The sequence below is a fragment of the Podarcis cretensis genome (assembly GCF_951804945.1).
Source record: "Podarcis cretensis genome assembly, chromosome: 6".
In the NCBI taxonomy this organism is placed as follows: domain Eukaryota; kingdom Metazoa; phylum Chordata; class Lepidosauria; order Squamata; family Lacertidae; genus Podarcis; species Podarcis cretensis.
Genome location: NC_137175.1, coordinates 2519738 through 2545617, shown reverse-complemented (window position 1 = coordinate 2545617; position 25880 = coordinate 2519738). Strand labels below are relative to the sequence as shown.

The 25880-nt window shown below is 47.9% G+C and overlaps 1 protein-coding gene across 1 annotated transcript; it reads right to left on the bottom strand.

Annotated features, from left to right (window-relative positions):
• Positions 1–1100: 1100 nt before the first annotated feature.
• LOC307219191 (BPI fold-containing family B member 4-like) lies at positions 1101–25573 on the bottom strand (the record flags this gene model as incomplete). Its single annotated transcript, XM_079982194.1, has 15 exons — positions 1101–2172; positions 4131–4207; positions 6039–6102; positions 7892–7934; positions 8916–8983; positions 9110–9277; positions 10432–10488; positions 13111–13287; positions 14976–15067; positions 16702–16765; positions 17244–17307; positions 18407–18562; positions 20534–20638; positions 23868–23976; positions 25456–25573. The coding sequence occupies 15 exons, from the start codon at positions 25571–25573 to the stop codon at positions 2149–2151; spliced, it is 1386 nt and encodes a 461-aa protein (XP_079838320.1). The 3' UTR covers positions 1101–2148.
• Positions 25574–25880: the final 307 nt, after the last annotated feature.

The window sequence follows — 25880 nt, the reverse complement described above, 5'->3', positions numbered from 1 at the left end:
GTGTTGATTACAATAGATTCTAAACTTTTCCTGCGGAAATCAATGGGATTTGCAAGTGCTGAAATGCAACTGGATCATGTCCATCATGTGTTGTTTTGTCTCATTAAAATACTCTTTCTGATCTCAATTGCTTGGGGGTGTTCCAGCCATTTTCAGAATGAAATAGCCGACCATCATGCTCTGTAGGGTTTTAGCCAATGAAGTTTCTCAGTTACAGCACAAGGGCTTTCGCCTTCACAATGGGACTTCCTCTCTCTCTCCTCTCCCCATGCACCCCCATATCTATTTTAGGGGTTCCCCCAGTCCTTAGTTTTCCTGGTGGGAGTTGTATATGGCCCAGAGTTAAAATACGAGAGGGCCACGTCTGTCTCCTTTGCATAGGGTGTTCAGGAGGAACCCTTGAGTGGATCTTGGCCATGCCTGATCCACAAGTTGGATTATAGCGGCCCGTGCTCCATGTGCAGCTGGCTCCCTCCACATGCTACTCCTTCCTTACTTTTAAAAAGCACACAGTGGCATTTTTATTTTCCAGGTATTTTAGGGGCCTCACAACCGCTTCCTCCCCTGGGTCTCCTTCCACTCTAATTCCAGCATCGTTCCCCATCGTCTTTGCTTACAGCAGCCCTTGCGCCAGACAGTGATGCAAAGAGTTGCTGTGCAAATGACAACATTAGTCACATAACAGTGAAGGGCGTTTATGGTTTAATGCCCCCCTGGAGCCCATAACCAGGAGAGTATCTGTCCGCAGGGGCCCAGAGAAGTTGTTGCGTTGATGTTTTATGGATGTCAGCCCTGAAATACTGAATGCAGCTGCTGTTTCTGGTTGCGGCCAAAGGAGCCAAAGCAGTCACAAGGATCACGGGCAGCATCACAAAACAGAAACACTCTCTGGCCGTTGAGAAAAGCGAAGAAGTTTTATTGTGGAGAGAGACACCATGAGCCTAGAATATCACCCACGATCCAGCGCTCAAAGCTTAAAAAGCACCTAAATTGTACAGGTGACTGAGGGACAAGAAACTGTAGTTGGCATCTGTCTATCTCGGGAGACAATGGAGAAGTGTGCCTTTGGGCATGAAGCTTAACAAGTGCCTTTGAATAAGGTCATTTGAAAACTGTGCATATCAAACTATTGTTTTCTCCCTCTGGGGCGATATCTCTGATTCATAGAGTGGAGTGGTGAAGGTCATACCTCAGATGGAGGCTTGCATGTTTGAATGCCGCCCCCCCCCCAGTTGTGCCTCCCTCCCTACACACAGAAATGTAGCATGCCAAGAAGAAGCCTATGCTGAACTCTTCGTTTCAATCTGCTAGCTTTCTATGCCTAGGGAGATGCTCTGTTTCCATAGGAGAGCTCTAAGATGTGAGATCTTTCACCTGTAGTCTGGAATAATTGAGCTACCTGGTCTTCTGTGTTTTACGCTTCTGCTCCTTTGCATTGGACCCGCAGCCTAACACAGAGAAGATGAGTTTGGATTTGATATCCTGCTTTATCGCTACCCTAAGGAGTCTCAAAGCGACTAACAGTCTCCTCACTCTGTGAGGTGAGTGGGGCTGAGAGACTTCAAAGAAGTGTGACTGGCCCAAGGTCACCCAGCAGCTGCATGTGGAGGAGTGGAGACGCAAACCCGGTTCACCAGATTACGAGTCTATCGCTCTTAACCACTACACCACACTGGCTCTCTGAAGCACACTGAAGCACATTCAGACCCAGACTCATGCTAAAATTCAGCATGGGTTTGCAATGCCAAACTTAAGAGTCCACTCTTACCTTTCTAATATTATTTTTTGTATCCATCTTTTCCATTAATGGAAAACACCCAAGGCCTAACCACCTACAGACTATGCTAAGGCTCCTGCCTCCTATTTGAGAGTGTCCTGCTACTAGCATCTAGCCTTTGTGCAAATCACCCTCAACTTGACCCCAGGCAGGAAACAAAGTGCAAAATGTTATCGTTGTTTTTATTATTATTATTATAATTATAATTTATATACTGCCCTATACCCGGGGGTCTCAGGCGGTTCACAGTTAGGAAAATAAAGGATAAGATAGGTATAGGTTCTTCTTTCTTGCTAAGATATCCCTCTTGACTTTCTGCCGCAGCCGAAACCAGGTGGAATGTCTTCGGATGCGAGGTCCCCTTGGCCATCTCACACACACAATCCCAGCATCCCCTGCAGACGTTGGAAAAGCGAAAGGTTTAGCTCATTGTTGCGCATAAATAACAGATGGTGATATCTGGGAGAAAAGCATTTTCTCTTGGGAAGAAAAGCAATGACAAACCTAGACAGCATCCTAAAAAGCAGAGACATCACCTTGCCAACAAAGATTTGTATAGTTAAAGCGATGGTTTTCCCAGTAGTGATGTATGGAAGTGAGAACTGGACTATAAAGAAGGCTGATCGCCGAAGAATGGATGCTTTTGAATTCTGGTGCTGGAGGAGACTCTTGAGAGTCCCATGGACTGCAAGAAGACCAAACCTATCCATTCTGAAGGAAATCAGCCCTGAGTGCTCACTGGAAGGACAGATCCTGAAGCTGAGGCTCTAAGACTTTGGCCACCTCATGAGAAGAGAAGACTCCCTGGAAAAGACCCTGATGTTGGGAAAGATGGAGGGCACAAGGAGAAGGGGACGACAGAGGACGAGATGGTTGGACAGTGTTCTCGAAGCTACCAGCATGAGTTTGACCAAACTGCGGGAGGCAGTGGAAGACAGGAGTGCCTGGCGTGCTCTGGTCCAGGGGGTCAGACATGACTAAACGACTAAACAACAACTCCCATAAATAAATGGTGGGGATCGTATTAGGACAGGCCTACATAATTTAGGAAGAAGCTGAGTGCTGGAGGAAGCTCTAAGCAGTGAAGAGCAGAAGATCTAGGAGTCTTCATGCCTTCTCTCTGCATTCCAGCCCATGGAAACTAGGGATAGAAGAATCTATCCATTTCAATTCCTCTCCATTTTTCCCAATCAGCTATCCACATCAGTTTGTAATTTTATTTAAAGTCCTCCTGCTGGGAATTTCTGGGAATTGCAGCAGGGGAGAGTGCACTTGTGCTTGGATCCTGCTGGCTGCTGTGGGGTTGGCTGCTGTGAGAACAGGCTGCTGGACTCGTATGGAAACATACTGGGAGCCAATGTAGGTCTTTCAAGACCAGTGTTATGTGGTCTCGGCCGCTGCTCCCAGTCACCAGTCCAGCTGCCGCATTCTGGATTAGTTGTAGTTTCCGAGTCACCTTCAAAGGTAGCCCCACATAGAGCGCATTGCAGTAGTCCAAGCGGGAGATAACCAGAGCATGCACCACTCTGGCGAGACAGACAGCGGGCAGGGAGGGTCTCAGCCTGTGCACCAGATGGAGCTGGTAAATAGCTGCCCTGGACACAGAACTGACCTGCGTCTCCATGGACAGCTGTGAGTCCAAAATGACTCACAGACTGCGTACCTGGTCCTTCAGGGGCACAGTTGCCCCAGTCAGGACCAGGGAGTCCCCCACACCTGCCCGTCCCTTGTCCCCCCAAAACAGTACAGTCATACCTCGGGTTACAGGCACTTCGGGTTGTGTGATTTCGGGTTGCGCACTGCATCAAACCTGGAAGTACCGGAACGGGTTACTTCCAGGTTTTGGCACTTGCGCATGCGCAGAAGTGCTAAATCACACTTTGCGCATGCACAGAAGTGCCGAATCGCGACCCGCACGTGCGCAGACGTGGCACTGCGGGTTGCGAATGCTGCAGGTTGTGAACGTGCTTTCCGCAAGGATCACATTCGCTACCCGAGCGTCCACTGTACTTTTGTCTTGTCAGGATTCAACCTCAATCTGTTAACCTCCATCTTATGTTATTATTATGAGATATGCATCTCCATCCAGAGCCACTAGTTCTTACTCATAGTTTACCACAGCTAGAGCTGAATCAGGGCTACACTGTAGAGAAGAGGGTCTGCTAGGGAAGTTATATATAAGGAATATTGCTCCTGGAAAGCAGATTATCTGGCTGGTCCAGTAGTCCTAGCATGTAGAAATTCATGGGTAAGCATCTTATGTGTGGGATTTGCTAATGGGGAGAACATGGAGCAGAGAGCCCAGACACGTTTGGATGTGTGGCTGGATGCAAGGTACCACTGGTAGATTTACCTGCGTAAAGTGAATCGCCGGATAATTCCAGCGAATGTGCAGCACTGGAGGCAGAGGGATCCCGACGTCCAGGCACTCTGAAAAAAGCAACCAGAATAAGCACAATAGCAAAGAAGAGCAGAAAGGAGCATTTTCTTTTGGTCATGTCTGAGCCATAGTCTAGACCAGCATTCCCAAAACTTTTCATTGGCCTAGACGAGTCAAACAGCTGCATTAGCAACACTGAAGTGACCTCCCTGGGTATGATGGCCTGGGACTCTGGCTTGGACTCAGACCCAGAGGAGTCTCAGTCCGCACCGGATCCTTTGCCTCAGGCATCATCTGAACCAAGTCCGGGGCCTGATTCTGAAGAGTCCCAGTCTGCACAGGTTCCCCTGCAACAAGCACCAGCTGGGCCGAGTCAGGGGCCCGAGCCTGCCCTGGCTCCAGCTGCGGGGATTACCTCATTGCCTCCAGCTGGGCCATCACTTACAGCTGCTCCACTACCGGTTGGATCAGGAGAGGCTGAGGTGGCCTCTGGGTCTAGTAACCCAGCGACGTCTCCCGAGCTGCAGAGACTAAGGTCTGAGAGAAGGAGAGACCTGAGTACTCGCAGGGGGAGTGCTCACTTTCGGGCGAGACAGGGAGGTGAGTCACTGGGGGATCAGGACTGCCCTGACAGAGATAAAAGGCTGCTGGACCCTGCCCCAGGTTGCGGGAGCAATGTTGCTGTTTGCCTGAACCTGCCTGTGATCCTGTGCCTGACCTCGCCTGGTTTCCTGCCTCGTGTCCTGCCTTAGCCCTGTTTAACTGACTCCTCACGGAACCCTTGGATTTGGGACCGGACCTGGATCGCGTTACTCGGGTTACCCCTGGGCCCAGCACACCGGAGCACAAGCCTAGGCAGTGTCCCCGGAGGTCCTGGGATGCTCACACAACAAGACCGCCCTCTCAGCCTCACTGATGTGGTCTAAAGGGAAGCAGAACAAGACCTTTGGCACCGGTTGGGCTGCAGGAGTTGTCGAAAGGAGGAGTACAAGGCGCCATCCAAATCCACATACAAAGAAACGCACCAACAAAAATGGAGAATACATTTTTTAAAAAACCAGAAGCATTTTTACTTGGTATTATAGGTCAGGACATTAATAGGCAAGATGTTAAATTGTTTTTATAGGCAACAACTGCAACAGGAGTATTGTTAGCCCAGAAATGGAAGCAAGAAGAAATTCCGACGAAAGAAGAATGGCAGACGAAATTAATGGACTATGCGGAATTGGACAAAATGAGAGGAAGGATTCGAAACCTGCGGGACCAGAGATTTACAGAAGATTGGAAGAAGCATATGAACTATTTGAAAAGCAATTGTAACCAACAAATTATGCTAGTAGGACTACAAGAAGTTTTGTAAGGAGGAATATGCGAAGTGCTACAAAGTAGATAAAGAATGGAGATATTGGTTATGAGTTTTAAATGTAACAGGGAAAATAAGAAATGCATACTAAGAGATTACATTGGAAAATTTTCAGACAGGACTGATGGAAGTCAAAAAAATTGAGTAAGATGTAAAAATATGTTTAATTAGTGTTGAAAATGGTATGTTAAAAAAACTAATAAAAAATTATATATATAAAAAAACAAAAATGGAGAATCTAAACGCTCTTATGTGTTGTGTTGCAGTTGTGGCTCCATGAACTTGGGAAGGTCGAGATCAGTATTAGAGCTTATCTGTACTTTGTCTCATCCTGCTGCTTTCTCCAAGGAAAACTGCTCTTTAGTGCTCCATCGGAGCAAACAGCTATTTGAATTTTCTCCAGATTGCCGTTGGCTCTGATTTAGAGCTAAGGAGTGGGTTTTCCCTGGAAAGTCAAAGTGTGAGAGGGCTTTTCATGTATAGAGGGTGTGTCAGAGATAGGACTTAAGCTGTCTTACCGTTGACTTGTGGCACAAACGTTTCTGCTATAAGCAACTTCATCAACTTCACGAGGACAGAGACCTGTAAGACAGAACAGCGGAGGCAGTGATCCAGGAATCAAACTGGCAGAGAATGTATGCACCGTCGCAAGGGGGATTCAGACTGGATCCAGCTCAAGAGGGGCATTTTAACCGAGGTGCGTGGGCTGGGGCGGTTTGCTTTCTATCAGCGCAAATGACCTCCTCAACAACTGCTTCTTGTGAGATGAGTTGATTGATCCCCATGGAGGATTTAAGTCTCGGGTGGTTTGCAATGCCTCCTTGACAACACCTCTCCAGGAAATACGATCTAGAGAAGATTGTGTCAATTGCAGGGCAGCAAAAAAGGGTCCTCCAGTGGAATTCATTCAGAGTCAGGATCCTTTCCATTTGCAGCTTAGCAGTCACTTCTTTGGCTCCGAGTGGCGCTGTGGGTTAAACCACAGAGCCTAGGACTTGCCGATCAGAAGGTCGGCGGTTCGAATCCCCGCGACGGGGTGAGCTCCCGTTGCTCGGTCCCTGCTCCTGCCCACCTAGCCGTTCGAAAGCATGTCAAAAGTGCAAGTAGATAAATAGGTACTGCTCCGGCGGGAAGGTAAACGACGTTTCTGTGTGCTGCTCTGGTTCGCCAGAAGCGGCTTAGTCATGCTGGCCACATGACCCAGAAGCTGTACGCTGGCTCCCTCGGCCCATAGAGCGAGATGAGCACTGCAACCCCAGAGGCGGCCACAACTGGACCTAATGGTCAGGGGTCCCTTTACCTTTACCTTACCCACCTACACCAGTTTAGCATTTAGGCAGCTATTCCCACGTTTGCACTCATTGGGGCATTTGCAGCAACAGTGGACCACTCCCCCTCCACCACTTTATGTACCTCCCCCCAACGGGCTGTGAAGAAGAAGAAGAAGAGTTTGGATTTGATATCCCGCCTTTCACTCCCCATCAGGAGTCTCAAAGCGGCTAACATTCTCCTTTCCCTTCCTCCTGCACAACAAACACTCTGTGAGGTGAGTGGGACTGAGAGACTTCAAAGAAGTGTGACTAGCCCAGGGTCACCCAGCAGCTGCATGTGGAGGAGCGGAGACGCGAACCCGGTTCCCCAGATTACGAGACTACTGCTCTTAACCACTACACCACACTGTGTGCATGCAGCCAGAGACTATGCCTGCGTGGAAACTGCCTCTGCTCTTCCCTCTTCAGTCCCCTCCTGGTTCTGGGATACTGTGGTGCAGGAGATGGAGGGGAAGCACCTGGCCCTTCACTTGCCTGACCTGCTTCCTCCTCCTCTTCTGACCCATCCTGTGCCCCACCTTCTGGCCCTGAAGCTTCCCCCTCCTACGACTCTTGTCTCCTGGCTGGTACAGTTCCCTACAAATCACTGGCCCCCTCTCCTGAGTCAGAGTCCTGCCCCTACCCCCCTGAAGCTCTCTGGAGCCAAATTTCATCTCCCTTCCACAAACATTGCTCCATCTCTCTGTTTTGCCTGGCTTCCCACGGCCAAGATGAAGCTTCTAGGGCAGGCATAGGGAAACTCGGCCCTCCAGATGCTTTGGGACTACAACTCCCATCATCCCTAGCAAACAGGACCAGTGGACAGGGATGATGGGAGTTGTAGTCCCAAAAACATCTGGAGGGCTGAGTTTGCCTATGCCTGTTCTAGGGGGTCCCCTATTTAAGCAAATGTTTGCGTGTCAGATTGTTCTGTCTCTCTGTCTAGCTAGCTGTGTCTCTATTTCTGCTCCTTTAATACTGTAGCCAATTCTTGTCCCTACGGAAGGGGCAATCAAGGCGTCAAATCAATTCGGTCGATCACTAAATGGAAAAGAGCTTACGTTAACAGGTCCAACTTGGGAAGAAACCAGGAGCAGCTCAAGACTGTGGAAAGAAGAAGTTGTATACAAGGGTCAAGAGAGACATGATGGAGGATCCAAGTGAGCAGTTACATCCCAAAAGAAAGGACGGACATGACAATTCATGTCATGCAGCCTCCCAGGACTGACCAAAATAAGGAACTGCTGGACACCCAGCCACACAGGCAACTAATCCAGAATGCAGCAGCTAGACTGGTGACTGGGAGCAGCCACCAAGACCATACAACACCAGTCTTGAAAGACCTACATTGGCTTCCTGTAGGTTTCCAGGCACAATTCAAAGTGTTGGTGCTGACCTTTAAAGCCCTAAATGGCCTTGGCCCAGTATACCTGAAGGAGCGTCTCCACCTCCATCGTTCTGCCCGGATACTGAGGTCCAGCTCCGAGGGCCTTCTGGCGGTTCCCTCAATGCGAGAAGCCAAGTTACAGGGAACCAGGCAGAGGGCCTTCTCAGTAGTGGCTCCTGCCCTGTGGAACGCCCTTCCCACCAGATGTCAAAGAGAAAAACAACTACCAGACTTTTAGAAGACATCTGAAGGCAGCCTTGTTTAGGGAAGCCTTTAATGTTTAATTGGTTTTGTATTTCAATATGCTGTTGGATGCCGCCCAGAGTGGCTGGGGAAACCCAGCCAGATGGGCGGGGTATAAATAATAATAAATTATTATTATTATTATTAGGAATGCTCTTTATCCCAATAGACCAGAGTAAGTCAGGTGATATCCCTTGAGCCTTATAAAGACTTCTGGTTCCAGGTCAGGCTTGCTTTCTGGTCTGGACAAGACTGCTGGGCTTCTTTCACTCCAAGCTCAACCGCACAGCAGCAGGGTCTGACTGCAGCTGAAGGGAGCTATACTACAAAAGATCTGGAGGGCACCAGGTTGGGTAAGGTTGCTCTAGAACATCGCACAAGTTGCGAAGAAGTCCACTCCTGCTCTGCTTCGACTTCCCGAGACTAAGCGATCGTGCAATAGTGAGGCAAGATACCTGGTCAGTTTTGTAGTGAAGAACAGTCTGCCGCCGAAAACAGAGGCATGGACACTCAGTTTTAAGTTCTGCAATCAGACAAGGGGGGAGGAAAACGTCTCAGATGGTGGGGAGACTGGAAAAGTCCTTCCTCCCTGCCATTCTCTGGACTTGAAAGCCAAGCCACGCAGAAAACTCTTGATTCCAACACTTACGGCCTTCATGACAAAGAGACCAACGAGGGACCCGGACGGACCTTTCGCCAACAAGGCAATCTCGACAGAAAGCTCAATGATGGCTCTCTTGGGCTCCAGGATAATCCTCCGGATCCCGACCAAAGAGATGGTGATTTTCAGCGGCGCCTTCAGAGGACACTTGGGGCACTGTGAAAAGTGTGGGGCACAAATGATATTTTTGATGCGTTTCTCTCTCCTGGTTTTAATGTATCTGTGCGGGGAGTGTTATCTGTTTGTTTGGCTGTAAGTTGCTTTGCTGGGCAAGAAAAAGCGATGGACAAATTGGACCAACAGATGAAAATAAAGATGCCTGGACGTGGGCATGTGCTTGTGGCGAGTCACTGGGGCAGGATCTTTCCCCAAGGTCCCTCAGACCTGCAGCTGGTGGAGGCTGCTTCATTAAGGCAAATAGGGCACTGCCCCACAAACATCAGCCTGCCCTCACTTTCCTGCCTCCTTAACTTATAACCAGTCTAGGCCTGGGTTTCCCAAAATTAGGTTGCCAGGTCTTTGGACTACAATTCCCATCATCCCTGACCACTGGTCCTGCTAGCTGGGGATGATGGGAGTTGTAGTCCAAAAACAGCTGGAGACCCAAGTTTGGGAAACCCTGGTCTAGGGCAGTCATAGGCAAACTTCAGCCCTCCAGATGTTCGGGACTACAATTCCCATCATCCCTAGCTAACAGGACCAGTGGTCAGGGATGATGGAATTGTAGTCCCAAACATCTGGAGGGCCGGAGTTTGCCTATACCTGGTCTAGGGGATGCAACTGTCGGTCAGGTTCCTGCTCTTCCTTGGCCTCAGCAGAACTCAGCTGGGAAAAGGAAGATGGGGTTGGGGTTAGGGTTAGGGTTAGGGTTAGGGTTAGGGTTAGGGTTAGGGTTAGGGTTAGGGTTAGGGTTAGGGTTAGGGTTAGTTGGCCTCCTTGTTGGCCTCCTTGCCTTCCACCTGCCCGTCTCACATTGCACCAACCACAGCTGCCTGCAGCAATGCTTTCCCTTTTTAGATGCCCGGCCAAAGACTTGTCTGTGTCAACAAGCCTTTGATACTTTTTTGCTGGGGGCTTTTTGCACATTCTCTACCCCCGCCCCCGCTGCTTGCGACAGGGCCGTGCCCTTTATGAACTTCTCTGCAGTTTCCTACATAAATGTTTTTGTTGGATTTTGCCTGCTAAGGGTGATTTGCTGCTACTTTGCTTTACTGTGCCCCTTTGATGGTTTTTATCGCCATCCTTATCGACGGTGTGGCTTTTGAAGATAAAACAAGGCACACACTTCTTAAAAGCAAACATCCGCTCACCTTTTGATGTGACAGAAGAGACGCAACGACGGTCGTCAGCTCGCTGGCAGCGGAGAACTGTTGGCACAAAATGGCGTTGCGTTGAAAATGGCAGATCTTTTCAAAAGACAGAAGTACTGTTTTGGGGGGACAGGAGGTGGGCATGTGTGGCCACATGACCCGGAAGCTATACGCCGGCTCCCTCGGCCAATAAAGCGAGATGAGCGCCGCAACCCCAGAGTCGGTCACGACTGGACCTAATGGTCAGGACTCTCTGGTCCTGAATGGGGTAACTGTGCCCCTGAAGGACCAGGTGTGCAGCCTGGGCGAGACAGACTGTGGGCAGGTAGGGTCTCAGCCTGTCTACCAGCTCCATCTGGTACACAGGCTGAGACCCTACCTGCCCACAGTCTGTCTCGCCAGAGTGGTGCATGCTCTAGTTATCTCCCGCTTGGACTACTGCAATGCGCTCTACGTGGGGCTACCTTTGAAGGTGACCCGGAAACTACAACTAATCTAGAATGCGGCAGCTAGACTGGTGACTGGGAGTGGCCGCCAAGACCATATAAAAACAGCCTTGAAAGACCTACATTGGCTCCCAGTACGTTTCCGAGCACAATTCAAAGTGTTGGTGCTGACCTTGAAAGCCCTAAATGGCCTCAGTCCTGTATCCCTGAAGGAGCGTCTCCACCCCCATCGTTCTGCCTGGACACTGAGGTCCAGCGCCGAGGGCCTTCTGGCGGTTCCCTCATTGCGAGAAGCAAAGCTACAGGGAACCAGGCAGAGGGCCTTCTCGGTAGTGGCACCCGCCCTGTGGAACGCCCTCCCATCAGGTGTCATATAGAACAACAACTACCAGACTTTTAGAGGACATCTGAAGGCAGCCCTGTTTAGGGAAGCTTTTAATGTTTAACAGACCACTGTATTTTAATACTTTGTTGGAAGCCGCCTGGGGGGCTGGGGAGACCCAGCCAGATGGGTGGGGTATAAATATATTATTATTATTATTATTATTATTATTATTATTATTATTATTATTAAAGCTTCATTTAAATTAAGTGGGTCGTTGTTGCACCACAAAGACCCTCTGACTTTGACCCTCCAGCATGCAAGGTAGTTCAATGGGTGCTCTGATGTGTCAGAACGCCCTTCCCTAAGGACATAGCAGAAGGAACATCTAATTCCATTTTGCTTTCTGCGATGAAGGGTGACACGAGGCCTCTCCTTATCCTTTTATATTTATATTTATATTTATATTTATCCTTTTATATTTATACCCAGCCATCCGATGGCGGAAAGTGTTTAACTGTGTTGAGATGTTTTAACTATGATGTTGTAGCATCAGCATGTTTGCCTCCCTGGGCTCCTTTGGTGGAAGGGAGGGATATAAATTTAGTGAATGAATAAATGAAATCTTTTTTTAAGATAAACTACTGCACTGTCAATTGAAATGTGCCTAAACATTGGCGACAGGATAGATAAGCGTCCTCTACTAAAAATGTTTAAAATAACCTTTGTTAAAAAACCAGAAGCTTTTTTGTTAGGAATTTTAGGTACCGACATCCCAAAAGATCAGAAAAGACTTTTTATGTATGGGACAACAGCCACCCGGATGCTACTAGCCCAGAGATGAAAAGAAGGCAAAGTGGCTACCAGGGAGCGATAGCAAGTTAAGCTGATGGACTACGCTGAAATGGCAAAACTGACTGGAAAACACGGGAACCAAGAGGACAAAAACTTAAAAATAAAATAAAATAGTGGTGCAATTGAATTCCGACAAGCACACAGAGCGCAAACCAGACTGAGTGTATGGGGGAGGGGGGGCTCATTTAATTTCACTGCACAGAGGTGGTGTAGTGACAATAAAAGATTATTATTTATTATTACAACTTTAAAAAAAGGAATGGGGAAAATTTGTAAGTTATTTAAGAGACCACTGCAAGCAGATGGAAACATCAGCAGAATTTTAATCTCCCTTGTAATGTAACAAATACCATGGATAATATGGATTGATGTAGAATATAGATTATGGAATAATATGCAGTTGTAAATGTTGATAATGAGACCCAGGGAGGAGATGGGGGGAAGTTGCAAGATTCAGAGTAATCTCTATATATGGAATATCTTAAAGTTTTAAGCGTCTATATGCTTATCGCATATATAAATTTTAAATTTATTGTTGTACATTGTTTTAACGGTTTGTTTTCTTTCTGGGGAGTTACCCCCAAGTGTGTTTTATACGCTGGTCTCCGACCGTAATAAATTATCTATCTATCTATCTATCTATCTATCTATCTATCTATCTATCTATCTATCTATCATCTCTCTCTCTCTCTATCTATCTCTATCTCTATCTCTATCTCTATCTCTATCTCTATCTCTATCTCTCTATCTCTCTATCTCTCTATCTATCTATATCTATCTATCTATATCTATCTATCTATCTATCTATCTATGGAAATACATTTGGACTGTTATAATTTTGTATTTGTAAAATCAAATAAAAATGATTAGAAAAATAAAGAAAAAGTAAGCGTCCTCTTCTGCACCCAAAGGCGAAAGGCTAGCTGGGTGCTGGGGTCACATGACTCAGTCTCTGCTGCCCGAGGCAGCTGCCCCCCCCTTCTGCCTCCCCCTGCAAATTTTGATGAGCCAAGCAGAGAAATTTGCAAGCCTTCTACCTGACGTGCCGCCACTTACCACTTCCGGGGTGGAAATGAACTCTTGCGTCCGGATCTGGATCAGAACCATGAGGATGGCGTCCAGGCTGGCCTGAGACATCCCGAGGCAGAAACCATGGTGATGCAAGACAGGGAGGGTGACAGGCCCTGCGCCGACAGGGAGGGTAATGTATCGTCCCCCAGTACGGATGATCATCTGGAAAGCAGTTGGAGAAAGAGCAAAAAAGCACAGCGCTGTTACTCAAAATAATGGTAGCCTTTATCACTTTATCAGGTGGCGCTGTGGGTTCAACCAAAGAGCCTCGGGCTTGCCAATCAGAAGGTCGGTGGTTCGAATCCCCGCGACGGGGTGAGCTCCCGCTGCTCGGTCCCTGCTCCTGCCAACCTAGCAGTTTGAAAGCACGTCAAAGTGCAAGTAGATAAATAGGTACCGCTCCGGCGGGAAGGTAAACGGCATTTCTGTGCGCTGCTCTGGTTCGCCAGAAGCGGCTTAGTCCTGCTGGCCACATGACCCGGAAGCTGTACGCCAGCTCCCTTGGCCAATAAAGTGAGATGAGCACTGCAACCCCAGTCGGCCGCGACTGGACCTAATGGTCAGGGGTCCCTTTACCTTTATCACTCTCCAGCCCACAGTCTTGGAATCCTGGTACCGTGGTACCTCGGGTTGCAGACACTTCAGATTACAGACTCTGCTTACCCAGAAATATTACCTCGGGTTAAGAACTTTGCTTCAGGATGAGAACAGAAATCGTGCTCCGGCGGCGCAGCGGCAGCAGGAGGCCCCATTAGCTAAAGTGGTGCTTCAGGTTAAGAACAGTTTCAGGTTAAGAATGGACCTCCAGAACGAATTAAGTTCTTAACCCGAGGTGCCACTGTATCTGGGAGTTGGATCCCAACAGTTTCTTGACATGCTGAATGTACCCGCCTAAGAATCTAAGAGCGCAAAAATACCTCTCCTCCTCCCCCCATGTACTGCTCTGGGGGTTCTCCCAATACCCCCACATCAATTGGGGCTGGGGGAAGGGTGCAGGTGAGGAAGGAAGCCCTGGTGGGCTAGCAGAAGTCCTAGCACAGGCTAGTGGGATTGGTGAGTTGAAACTGGCCGTTTTTGGCTGCCACGGCTAATGGCCGCCAACCAAACCGATTCCATTAATCCTTTAAAAAGAGCCATTTTTATTTTTTTTGCAAGCAGCCAGCGCAACATCCCATGCAATTCTGGGCTGCATCAATAGGAGTATAGCATCTAGATGAAGGGAAGTAATAGTGCCACTGTATTCTGCTCTGGTCAGACCTCACCTGGAGGACTGTGTCCAGTTCTGGTCACCACAGTTCAAGAAGGACACTGACAAACTGGAACGTGTCCAGAGGAGGGCAACCAAAATGGTCAAAGGCCTGGAAACGATGCCTTATGAGGAACGGCTAAGGGAGCTGGGCATGTTTAGCCTGGAGAAGAGGAGGTTAAGGGGTGATATGATAGCCATGTTCAAATATATAAAAGGATGTCACATAGAGGAGGAAGAAAGGTTGTTTTCTGCTGCTCCAGAGAATCGAACTTCCTGACAGTAAGAGCTGTTTGACAGTGGAATTTGCTGCCAAGGAGTGTGGTGGAGTCTCCTTCTTTGGAGGTCTTTAAGCAGAGGCTTGACAACCATATGTCAGGAGTGCTCTGATGGTGTTTCCTGCTAGGCAGGGGGTTGGACGCGATGGCCCTTGTGGTCTCTTCCAACTCTATGATTCTATGATTCTATGACTGTGAATATTCCCTAGGCTAATTCTGAGTGCAAGGCGGATCTCCTCTGTGTACGTTTTGTATGGAGCTCAGCTTCCCTTCAGGAGGAGAAAGACCCTGGGCTGGGGGACTTTGTAGTCACACACGCTCCTTACATTGAATTCCAGCGCGACGTAGTTTGAAGTTATCAATGGCAGGCTGGCGAGCTGATATTGCATGGTGGCCACTGTGCCCACGGAGAAAAACACTGCAAGGAAGAAAACACAGCGATGGCGTTACACTCTCACAAACACACTTTTCAGACGCACACATTCTTTGCCAGCAGTACCATATGCTGCCTACAGTATCCTAGTTGCTGATAGCCGGGCTTCAGAGTGAGGGTATCACTCTATATCTTGTTCACAAGGAGCCATTTCCTGCTAAACACGGGCATCACGTACAGACCACGCTTCGTTTGCCTGGCACAAAGGATGCATTTAGTGCACGGCACAGGGAGTGAAGATAAGGAAAGGATCATAGAGCTCTATGTGGGGCTACCTTTGAAGGTGACCTGGAAACTGCAACTAATCCAGAGTGCGGCAGCTAGACTGGTGACTGGGAGCGGCCGCCGAGACCACATAACAGCAGTCTTGAAAGACCTACATTGGCTCCCAGTACGTTTCCAAGCACAATTCAAAGTGTTGATGCTTTAAAGCCCTAAACGGCCTTGGCCCAGTAGACCTGAAGGAGCGTCTCCACCCCCATCGTCAGTCCGGACACTGAGGTCCAGCACCGAGGGCCTTCTGGTGGTTCCCTCACTGCGAGAAGTGAGGCTACAGGGAATCAGGCAGAGGGCCTTCTCGGTAGTGGCACCTGCCCTGTGGAACACCCTCCCACCAGATGTCAAAGAGAAGATCAACTACCAGACTTTTAGAAGACATCTGAAGGCAGCCCTCTTTAGGGAAGCTTTTAATGTTTGACAGACCACTGTATTTTAATACTTTGTTGGAAGCCGCCCAGAGTGGCTGGGGAAACCCAGCCAGATGGGTGGGGTATAAATAATATATGATTATGATTATGATTATGATTATGATATTATGATTATATCAGTGCATTCTATCTGGGGACACCCAGACCACTCCAAAGGAGTGGCAAAACATCTCTTTTTGAATGAAGAATAATCACTGCATGTAACAAACAGGGAAAACAGGGAAACTCTGTTAGGTCCTTGCATGCCCACATTTAGCCTGGAAGGTTTGCTTTTGGATGACCCAGCTGTCTGTAACAGATTATTATTATTAACAATAAGAAATTGCTTTGGGGATTTTTTAAGTGGGCATCGATGGTGAAATTTAACAAACTAAACTAACAGCAATGACAATAATGAGTTATTGCTTAATTCCAAAATAGGCTTCTAAGTGGTTTACAAAGCATAAGAACCAGGGTACTGCAAACTCTACTTTAGCCACTGAATATTGGTCCAGTAAACCAAATGTTAAGGCTAACAATAGGAACCTGTGTTTTTATGCTCTTGGGAAACTTTTTCACCCTGTTAATAAACCAAGGCGAAAGAACGACCTCTCTGCTCTCATGCAAAGAATACAGTATATGTGGGCAGGTCAGGAACTGGTGTCGCCTCTTGACACCCACTGGGAGCAGTTTGTGATGTTATCTGTGTTTCTTTTATGCCTCTTTATCTACCACGGCCTTGTAGCTGAATGTATGCATTTAACCAATGCATTTATAAAGCACTGATGCTGCTGACAAGGCAAGTTGATGCTGCACTGAGGCCCAGGAGCCTTTTGTGGCTCCTTTTCTAGAAGAAAGAGGAACAAACATTCAAGAAGTTGGCAAGGAGAATGAAGGAGAGAGACGTTTTGGCAGCTAGTCAAAGTAACTCACCATTGGCAGTGTGTAGAAAATCGACCCCTGAGACGTCCATGACCACTTCCACAGCTTTGCACACCTGAAATGCAAGGCAAGGGATTTAAGACAAAGGAGAAGCCTTGGTTTCTTCTGGGTTGTTTGCTTCTGGGTTGTCTTCAAAATGTCTCCAGGAGTAAGAATTCATGCTCTTTGCATCGATCACTGGACCCCACTATTTCTCTGTCCGTGGTTCTGTTCTCCCTATCTGGCCATTTTAACTTGGAATTTAGGCTTTGCGCTTATGCCTTATGGGGAGTTTGGACTTGTGCCACAGTTCCCATGGAGTGATCCTCAACCCCTGGAGGAGACTCTTGAGAGCCCCATGGACTTCAAGAAGATCAAACCTCTCCATTCTTAAGGAAATTTTTCTTTTTCTTTAAAAAGCACCCGAAGACATCGTTGTAGGGGCATCTTGTTTACCTTGGTAATCTGCAAATATATGTATTATGATATCCCCAAGACTTATTTAACCCTCTTTCATGGCTGACACACACTGGGTCCATGGAGCTGCAACTCACCGTCTTGTGGAATGATGCTGTAAGGATGGTTGTTACAATGGGCCTCACTTTATTCACCAACAAGCTGCAGGAAAAAGAGAGTAACAAAAGAGGGAAGGAAAGGGTCTGGGACAGCAGCAGCTTGTTATAAGCTCATTCTAAGCCCACATTCTTGGTGAGTGCAAAGCTTATCTTACAGATGTGTAAGACACTTCCAAGAACTGGAGAAGTTGGGCTGCATTATGTTTTCCCCGCATTGTGATTTTTGCTGGCACCTGCTCTTGTGATTTATTGCCTCCCTGAATGAGGCAGAATTAACCCTGGACCAGCACAGTTACCAAGGGCTGCAGGAATTGAGAGGAGCATTGGCTGGTTCACGGTTTTTCCCCCACTGCGAATTTTACATAGCACGCACGCGTGGGCACACATACCATGATTCATGATATATTGTCAGGTCAAAAATTATGAAACCGATATCACAATGTGGATTTCAAACTGATTTGGGATGATATACAGTCATACTTTGGGTTAAAGTTGCTTCACGTTGAGCATCTTTGGGTTGTACTCCAAGGTGACCCGGAAGTAACGGAACACGTTACTTCCGGGTTTCGCCGCGTGCGCATGTGCAAACGCTGAAAATGATGTCATGCGCATGCGCAGAAGCGGCGAATCGTGACCCGCGCACGCACAGACACAGGTTGCGTCCCATTCGCATCCAGAGGTACCACTGTATCAATATATTGCCCAGCCCTAATCTGTAGTCATGCTGCCAGGAGAAGCAAAGTTCCTTCTTCTGCCACTAATGATATTTTTGCATTGCTTGGAATGTAAACATGCTTTCAATATTGTTATTGATATTGTAGTACTGTACTGTACTGTACTGTACTGTACTGTATTGTTATATTTTACATTTCTATCGTACTCTTCCTCCTAAAGAAGCCCAGGATGACAAGCAGCAATCAATGAAACAAAATAAAGAATGTCTCAAAACTTCTTCGAATGGTTATCCTTTGATGGTCCCACAACACCACCTTTAGGCAGTGAAGCCGAGTGTGTACTGAGGCTGGGAAGGAATCTGGTTTCCTGAAAGGATTCTGGGACCAACTCTGGCAGCTCTCTCAGCCAAAGGCATGCAGACGAAACTGTAGGAACTTGCACGCTGAGCGAATTGCGTCAGCACTTACTGCGAAGGGCAGATGATCCTTGCGATTGCGAATTCACTCTTGCACACTTGCATTCTGATGTGGAAGCCGCCCGCAAAATAGCTCTCAAACCTGACTTCCGCTTTGATGTCCACGTCTATGATGATGTCAATTCGCTCAAAGTGTTTTCCAAAAAAGCTAGGAGATGAAAAGACATTGAACAGAACCCGAGTGAGATTCCTCCCCTACCGCATTCCTTAACCGCCAACCAAACCACTGTGTTTCTGGGCAAAGCATTGTGTTTTTAATCCAGCAGAGAGCATCAGTATTTGGGGTTCTATGGCGTGTGTCCAAAGCTTGCCCTATATAGAGACCTCTGGCCTGATTCGGTACAAGGCGGGGGTGCAATTAGTGCAATTAGTGCCAGCACCGTCCGTTAAGAGTTTGGGTGTAATCTTCGATACCTCCCTCTCCATGGAGGCGCAGATTGCAGCTATAACACAGGCGGCATTTTTTCATTTCCGCCAAGCTAAGCAGTTGGCCCCTTATCTCTCTCGCCCTGACCTAGCCACTGTGATCCACACGACGGTCACCTCCAGACTGGATTATTGTAACTCGCTCTACGTGGGGCTGCCCTTGAGACTGACCCAAAAACTCCAGCGGGTGCAGAATGCCGCAGCGAGACTCCTTACGGGGTCTTCGCTTAGAGATCACATTCATCCGGTGCTATACCAGCTGCACTGGCTCCCGGTGGAGTACAGGATCAGGTTTAAGGTGCTGGTTTTAACCTTCAAAGCCCTATACGACCTAGGACCCTCGTACCTATGGGACCGCCTCTCCTGGTATGCCCCACAGAGGAACTTACGGTCTTCAAATAAAAACATCTTGAAGGTCCCAGGCCACAGAGAGGTTAGGCTGGCCTCAACTAGAGCCAGGGCTTTTTCGGCTGCGGCTCCAACCTGGTGGAACGCTCTGTCACAAGAGACAAGGGCCCTGCAGGACTTGACATGTTTCCGCAGGGCCTGCAAGACAGAGCTGTTCCACCAGGCCTTTGGTCAGGGCGCAGCCTGACTCCCTCCTTTGGCAATCTTTACAGAACTTTAGTTTATGGTTGCCATCAATTTTGATTTTAATTAATTTTTATAATGTTTCTAGAATGTTGCACTATTTTAGTGTTGTTAGCCGCCCTGAGCCCGGCTTTGGCTGGGGAGGGTGGGATATAAATAAAATTTATTATTATTATTATTATTATTATTATTATTATTATTATTATTATGGCGGTTTCCTATGCTCCTACTTAAAATGATCAGCTGGCAGAAGAAGAAGAAGAAGAAGAAGAAGAGAAGAGTTTGGATTTGATATCCCGCCTTTCACTCCCCTTCAGGAGTCTCAAAGCAGCTAACATTCTCCTTTCCCTTCCTCCCCCACAACAAACACTCTGTGAGGTGAGTGGGGCTGAGAGACTTCAAAGAAGTGTGACTGGCCCAAGGTCACCCAGCAGCTGCATGTGGAGGGGCGGGGACGCGAACCCGGTTCCCCAGATTACAAGACTACCGCTCTTAACCACTACACCACACAGCTGCCTTGTGCTGAACTTGTGCATATATAGTCTTGTGCATATAGCATATAGCATATAGCATATAGCCTTGTGCATATAGCCTTGTGCATATATAGTCCAAGGGCTGAGCTCCGGCAAGTCATTGCCACTGAAGGCCAGTGATTGCGAACAAACACCAGTTGGGAGCTAACATTTTCCTGCTCTGCTCATGAACATCCTGAAAGGCCTCTGTTGGAACCAGGATGTCAAGGTCGATGGGCCTTTGGTCTGACCAGTGGGGCTTGTCCTATGGCTTTCTGTACCCAGTGGATGGCACATTTCTCAACGACTGCTTGCTCCCAGGTCACAGTCTTGTGGACCCCCACCTGAACTGGCAGTGCCACTTGGACAGAACACTTTAAAACAACGACGACAACAACAACCACAGGGGAACAAAATGTTCAACCCTGCAAGTGATAAATCGTGCCTTCCAGACCCTCCCCTGCAATATCCACAGAGGAACGCCTTAACTTGGGAAGCAACCCACCCACCCACCCAAAACAAAGACAACCAGTAGCAATGAAATAGGCAGAAAGCATGCGGGGGGGAGTGGGAAAGGGGGTGCAACTCACAATTTACCGCTGAGATGAAATCTGGCCTTGATGCACACTAAGGAATCTACCTTTTCGTACAGCTCCAGACTGACCGATGGAGTGAAGACCCTCACGACATGCAACCTGAAGATTGAAAATCAGGCAACAGAGAGAAATGAAGTGGGCGTTCAGTTGGCCATGGCTGGCTATATATTGGGGGGGGGGGGGGACTAATGCTGGGGTGGTGGTGATGTGGGAGGCTCACTCAAATTCAAGAGCATGAGATAATCCACTTTACAGCTGGGAGCCGGTGGTCAAGCAGTGGCGAGGAACCTGGAGCCCTTCAGATGTTAGGATCCAGCTCCTATAGAAGGCTCAGCCCATGTAGCCCATTATTATTATTATTATTATTATTATTATTATTATTATTATTCAGTGATGGTGGTAGCTTTGCCATTCACCCCCTTCCACAAGCTGGTAAGAACTTAAGAAAATAAGAAGAACATCGGCTGGATCAGGGCCATGGCTCATCCAGTCCAGCATCGTGCTCTCCCTGTGACCGACCAGATGCCTTTGAGAAAGCATAAGAGCAAACTGAATCTGAGCAAACACCCTCTCCGTGGCATGGATTGCAATATTGCTCAATTGCACCCAAGGGCGGAAACAGGGGGAAGAGCTCCAGATTATTCTTTTTACGCTCACTTCAACCTCTCACTTGCCCTTTAAGATATCTGAGATCAAGAGCCTGGACTTGGGAGAAGAGTTTGTGTACACAAGATGCAAAAGAGATCTTTTATTTCAGGTAGGCTCAGTGCCAACCTCTCAGGCCAGAGATCATGGCAGTCTGTCCATTGTCTTGTCACGGGGCAACAGCAATTATCTTCTCTGAGTGGCCTTTTCATGGCAACCCACAACTCACTGAAGGTGGTCCTTTGGTGGTTTTTGTTTAACTAAAACTATGGAACTCCCTCCCACAGGAGACAGTGGTTGTTGCCAACTTGGATGGCTATAAAAGAGGGTGAGACAAAGTCATGGAGGAGAGAGGTATTGGTGTCTCCTAGCCAGGAAGGCCCTGATCCGCCTCCACAATCGGAGGCAGCACTGCTTCTGAGTACCACTTCCTGGAAACCTCAGGAAGGGAGAGTTTGTTCTTGTGCTTGGATCCCGTTTGCAGGTTTTCCCACAATGGACATCTGGTTGGCCCCTGTGAGAACAGGATGCTGGCTTAGATGGTCTCCTTTGGCCTGATGCAGATGATGCTCTTCTGAGTGGTCCATGGTGAACATAACAGCTGAAAACGCTTAAGGTCTTCTCCTTGAGTGGTGTGGGCTGGAATTTTGTTGATATACCAATAAAGGTTTGACATTGAGCATGCAAACCTTGCTGCACTTGGGCGCAACTGAACTCATGTGATTAAAGGAAAGGGGAAGGATTGCCAGGAAGCATACGTGGCAGAAATTTATAAAATCATGCATGAACTGGAGAACGTATCTAGAGACAGATTTCCCCCTCTCCATCTCCTATAGCATCAAAACGAGGAGTTAAAGGTAAAGGTAAAGGTACCCCTGCCCGTACGGGCCAGTCTTGACAGACTCTGGGGTTGTGCGCCCATCTCACTTAAGAGGCCAGGGGCCAGCGCTGTCCGAAGACACTTCCGGGTCACGTGGCCAGCGTGACATCGCTGCTCTGGCAAGCCAGAGCTGCACACGGAAACGCCGTTTACCTTCCCGCTGGTAAGCGGTCCCTATTTATCTACTTGCACCCGGAGGTGCTTTCGAACTGCTAGGTTGGCAGGCGCTGGGACCGAGCAGCGGGAGCGCACCCCGCCGCAGGGATTCGAACCGCCGACCTTTCGATCGGCAAGCCCTAGGCGCTGAGGCTTTAACCCACAGCGCCACCTGCATCCCTAAACGAGGAGTTAGGGATGCATGAATTAGTCAACTTTATATTCACTCAAATTCTCTCTCTCTCTCTCTCCCCCCAAATCTTAATCTTAATTTCACCACATTTCCTCCTCAGCCTGCAATTTCCATGCCTGCCGTTTAAACCCTTCTTGCAGGATTTACTATAATGTAAAAATAATACCAGGAAATTACGCTGGTATCCTTCAGAGAAGAAAATGAAGAACCAAAGTGGCAGTGAGTGTGTGTGTGGGGGGAGTTTTTAAGTCCTTCTCCATGCCTTGCATGGTCCCAGGTGTGGGCAGGTTCTCCCAACACCTGCAATTCACATTTCTCCAAAGATTCATGAAGCTTAAAGAGGGATGTGTGCACTTCGCCCCTTTAGCCGGATGGTCTCTTGGGGATAAGAAATGGAGGCAGTGAGAGATTTTACTTTCTTGGGCTCCATTTTTCACTGCAGATGGTGACAGCAGCCATGAAATTAAAAGACTCCTGCTTCTTGGGAGAAAAGCGAAGACAAACCTAGACAGCATCTTAAAAAGCAGAGACATCACCTTGCCAACAAAGGTCCGTATAGTCAAAGCTATGGTTTTCCCAGTAGTGATGTATGGAAGTGAGAGCTGGATGAAAGAAGGCTGATCGCTGAAGAATGGATGCTTTTGAATTCTGGTGCTGGAGGAGACTCTTGAGAGTCCCATGGACTGCAAGAAGATCAATCCTCTCCATTCTGAAGGAAATCAGCCCTGAGTGCTCACTGGAAGGACAGATCGTGAAGCTGAGGCTCCAAGACTTTGGCCACCTCAGGAGAAGAGAAGACTCCCTGGAAAAGACCCTGATGTTGGGAAAGATGGAGGGCACAAGGAGAAGGGGAGGACAGAGATGGTTGGATAGTGTTCTCGAAGCTACGAACATGAGTCTGACCAAACTGCAGGAGGCAGTGGAAGACGGAAATGCCTGGCATGATCTGGTCCAGGGGGTCACAAAGAGTCAGACATGACTAAATGACTAAACAACAACAACATCAATTGCCTTGTGCCAAGTGACCACGTGCATCCATTGACCTCTGGCCACCTTGATCTTGGAGGTTGTCTTCTTTGGGTTTTTTTTTTTGGGGGGGGAACAGATGGGACTTGGCTCCTTTGGGCATCAAAGTTTGTTTTTATATGTCTGCCATGTTCTCTTTGCACCTCATCTGGCTTTGAGTTTGGGCTAACAAAAGCCAAAGGAGATTAAGCAGTCAGGTGCTAAAAGGAATATATAAATTCAGATGTATTCCTGGCGATCCCTGAACAAAGCCAGCCAAGAACTACATTGAATTATATTAAAAATCACAGCGTGTTCCATGCTGTTCCAGAAAATGAGATAACAGCCCTCTTGGAACCAGCACAAGGCCTCCTTTGGGTCCGGCTCTTTTCCTCGATTCCCCTTCCACTCTGAAATATGGCTCTGCAAATGCCTCATCATTTACTTACTCCTTAATCCAGTTTTCCGGGTGCTTATCTTTGTGATGGACATCTGGGAACTGAATGGCCAAGAAGTGGCTCTGGAGAAGCTCGTTCCGAAGGAAGATGGAGGAGACATCTGAAACACACAGGAAACGACTCACAGCACAGGATCTTGTGGGTGGAAAATAATTTGCTTGGCGTGGGTTGTCTGTTATTACATACCATGCAGCTTCACCCCCGCCCCCGGCAACTATTAAAAAGACACACACACACACACACACACACACACACACACACACACACACAACATTTTCAGTGTTTACTGAACACTGAGATACATTATATTGCATTTCTCTACCAGTTTTCTCTCACCAAAGCAGCGCTCTCAGGTAAATCAAAGTAAATGTTCAATGAGCCATTCAGCCTTATTGCAATGACTTTCAGGAAATGTTATGCTGGAAACTGGTCCAAGAAACCTTGTTTCTTTTTTGCCAGGGCTCAGGGCCCTGCAGATGACGTGATGGAAGGACTGGGGTGGTGAACTTTGGAGCAGAGGAGAAGATACATGAAGGGGATGGTGTCACAGCCTGTTCCTATCCATGTCTACTCAACAGTAAATGTATCTAGGATTGCAACCTTAGCTGGTTAGGCAGATGACATGCTAAGGCAGCTGCAAAAATGTTGTAGAAATTCTAACATGGCTAAATTTTACCCAAAAGACTCTCAGGTTCCCAAGGGATGACACACCTTTCTCGACCTTTTTAAAATTGCTGTTATTTTTTAAAAGATGGGGTTTTCGTTGCTGCATATTTTTAGTGCGTTTGCTTCATTGCATAGTACTTGAATTAGGGAGCTTTATATTGCAATGTTTGCGAAATTGGCTTTTGCACTTGTAAAGCATGTAGATGCCTCTTTTGGCAGCAGTCAAGAAGAACAGTGATAGCAAGATGCAAGATGTGCTGTAAGCCAAAGGTCAACTCACGGCTCCCCCACCTGAACATCACAGCTCAGCTCAGACTCCTCTGTTCACAAACCTGCTCTTCAAAACAACTGTGATGGCCTTCCTTAAATACCCAGATTGCCTTCCTGTCCACTACCACAAGCAGCACAAATTTCTCCCCCTTGATCTTCAAAACGTCGCCATGCCAGCCCCTTTGTTCTTGTAACTCAAACTGTCTCCTATTTCTCCAGCTCAACCAAACACAGCTCCCTGAAGCATCCTTGGGCTGCCTTGAAGGTCTCTGCTGCTTAACCCTGTGGTTGATGCTTATCCCTGAAAGATGCTTCCTAGAACATGCCTCTTATTCTTCTCCCAAGCCCCTTTCCATAGCTCCCACAAAGCTCTTGGCTTTAACCCCTAAGTCTTTCTGACTGCTGCTCTGTCGAACGCCTTGCACTCTGGGGGTGCCAAGGAAAGAAATAAGCAGGTGTCAGCAACGGGCAGGAAATCAACACCCTTCCTGAAAAAATCCATGGAAATCAATAAAAAGGTTCTTTCGCAAGTTTAGGTGGTACCAGTTTTCAACGGATGTGATTCGGAGCAAGCAGAAAAGGGAGCTACTCGCGCCTGTCTCCTTATTAACCAGTGCAAACACGAGTCGCAAAGCATTCTTACATTTGACTGCAGTGGCCGGATTGAAGATGGACACGATCCCATGGGAAAATCCTTTTGGGCCTCCTTGCGAGGGGCTGACCAGGCTGCAGAGGACAAATAGCCCCAAGAAACTCCACATCTTCGAGCCTGGAGACCTGCTGGGAAAGTTGGGTCAGGTCATCACCCCTGCTGTGCAAAGAAGCAGTAATCTGGGAAAAAGCTCCTGAGAGAGATCGCTGGGGCTGATAAATCCCGTTCTCCTAGTCACTGGAGACTTGATTTGTGCGAAGACCCGGCTCATCGGCCACACAGAGATTTGTAAGCAAGGAGATCCACAGGATTTTGCAGAATTCCTGATACAATGGAGAGATCCCGCCACACGTGTGCCTTTGTGTGTGTAAGTGTGTGCGTATGGGATTCTCTGTACATATTCTAATGAGTAGGTT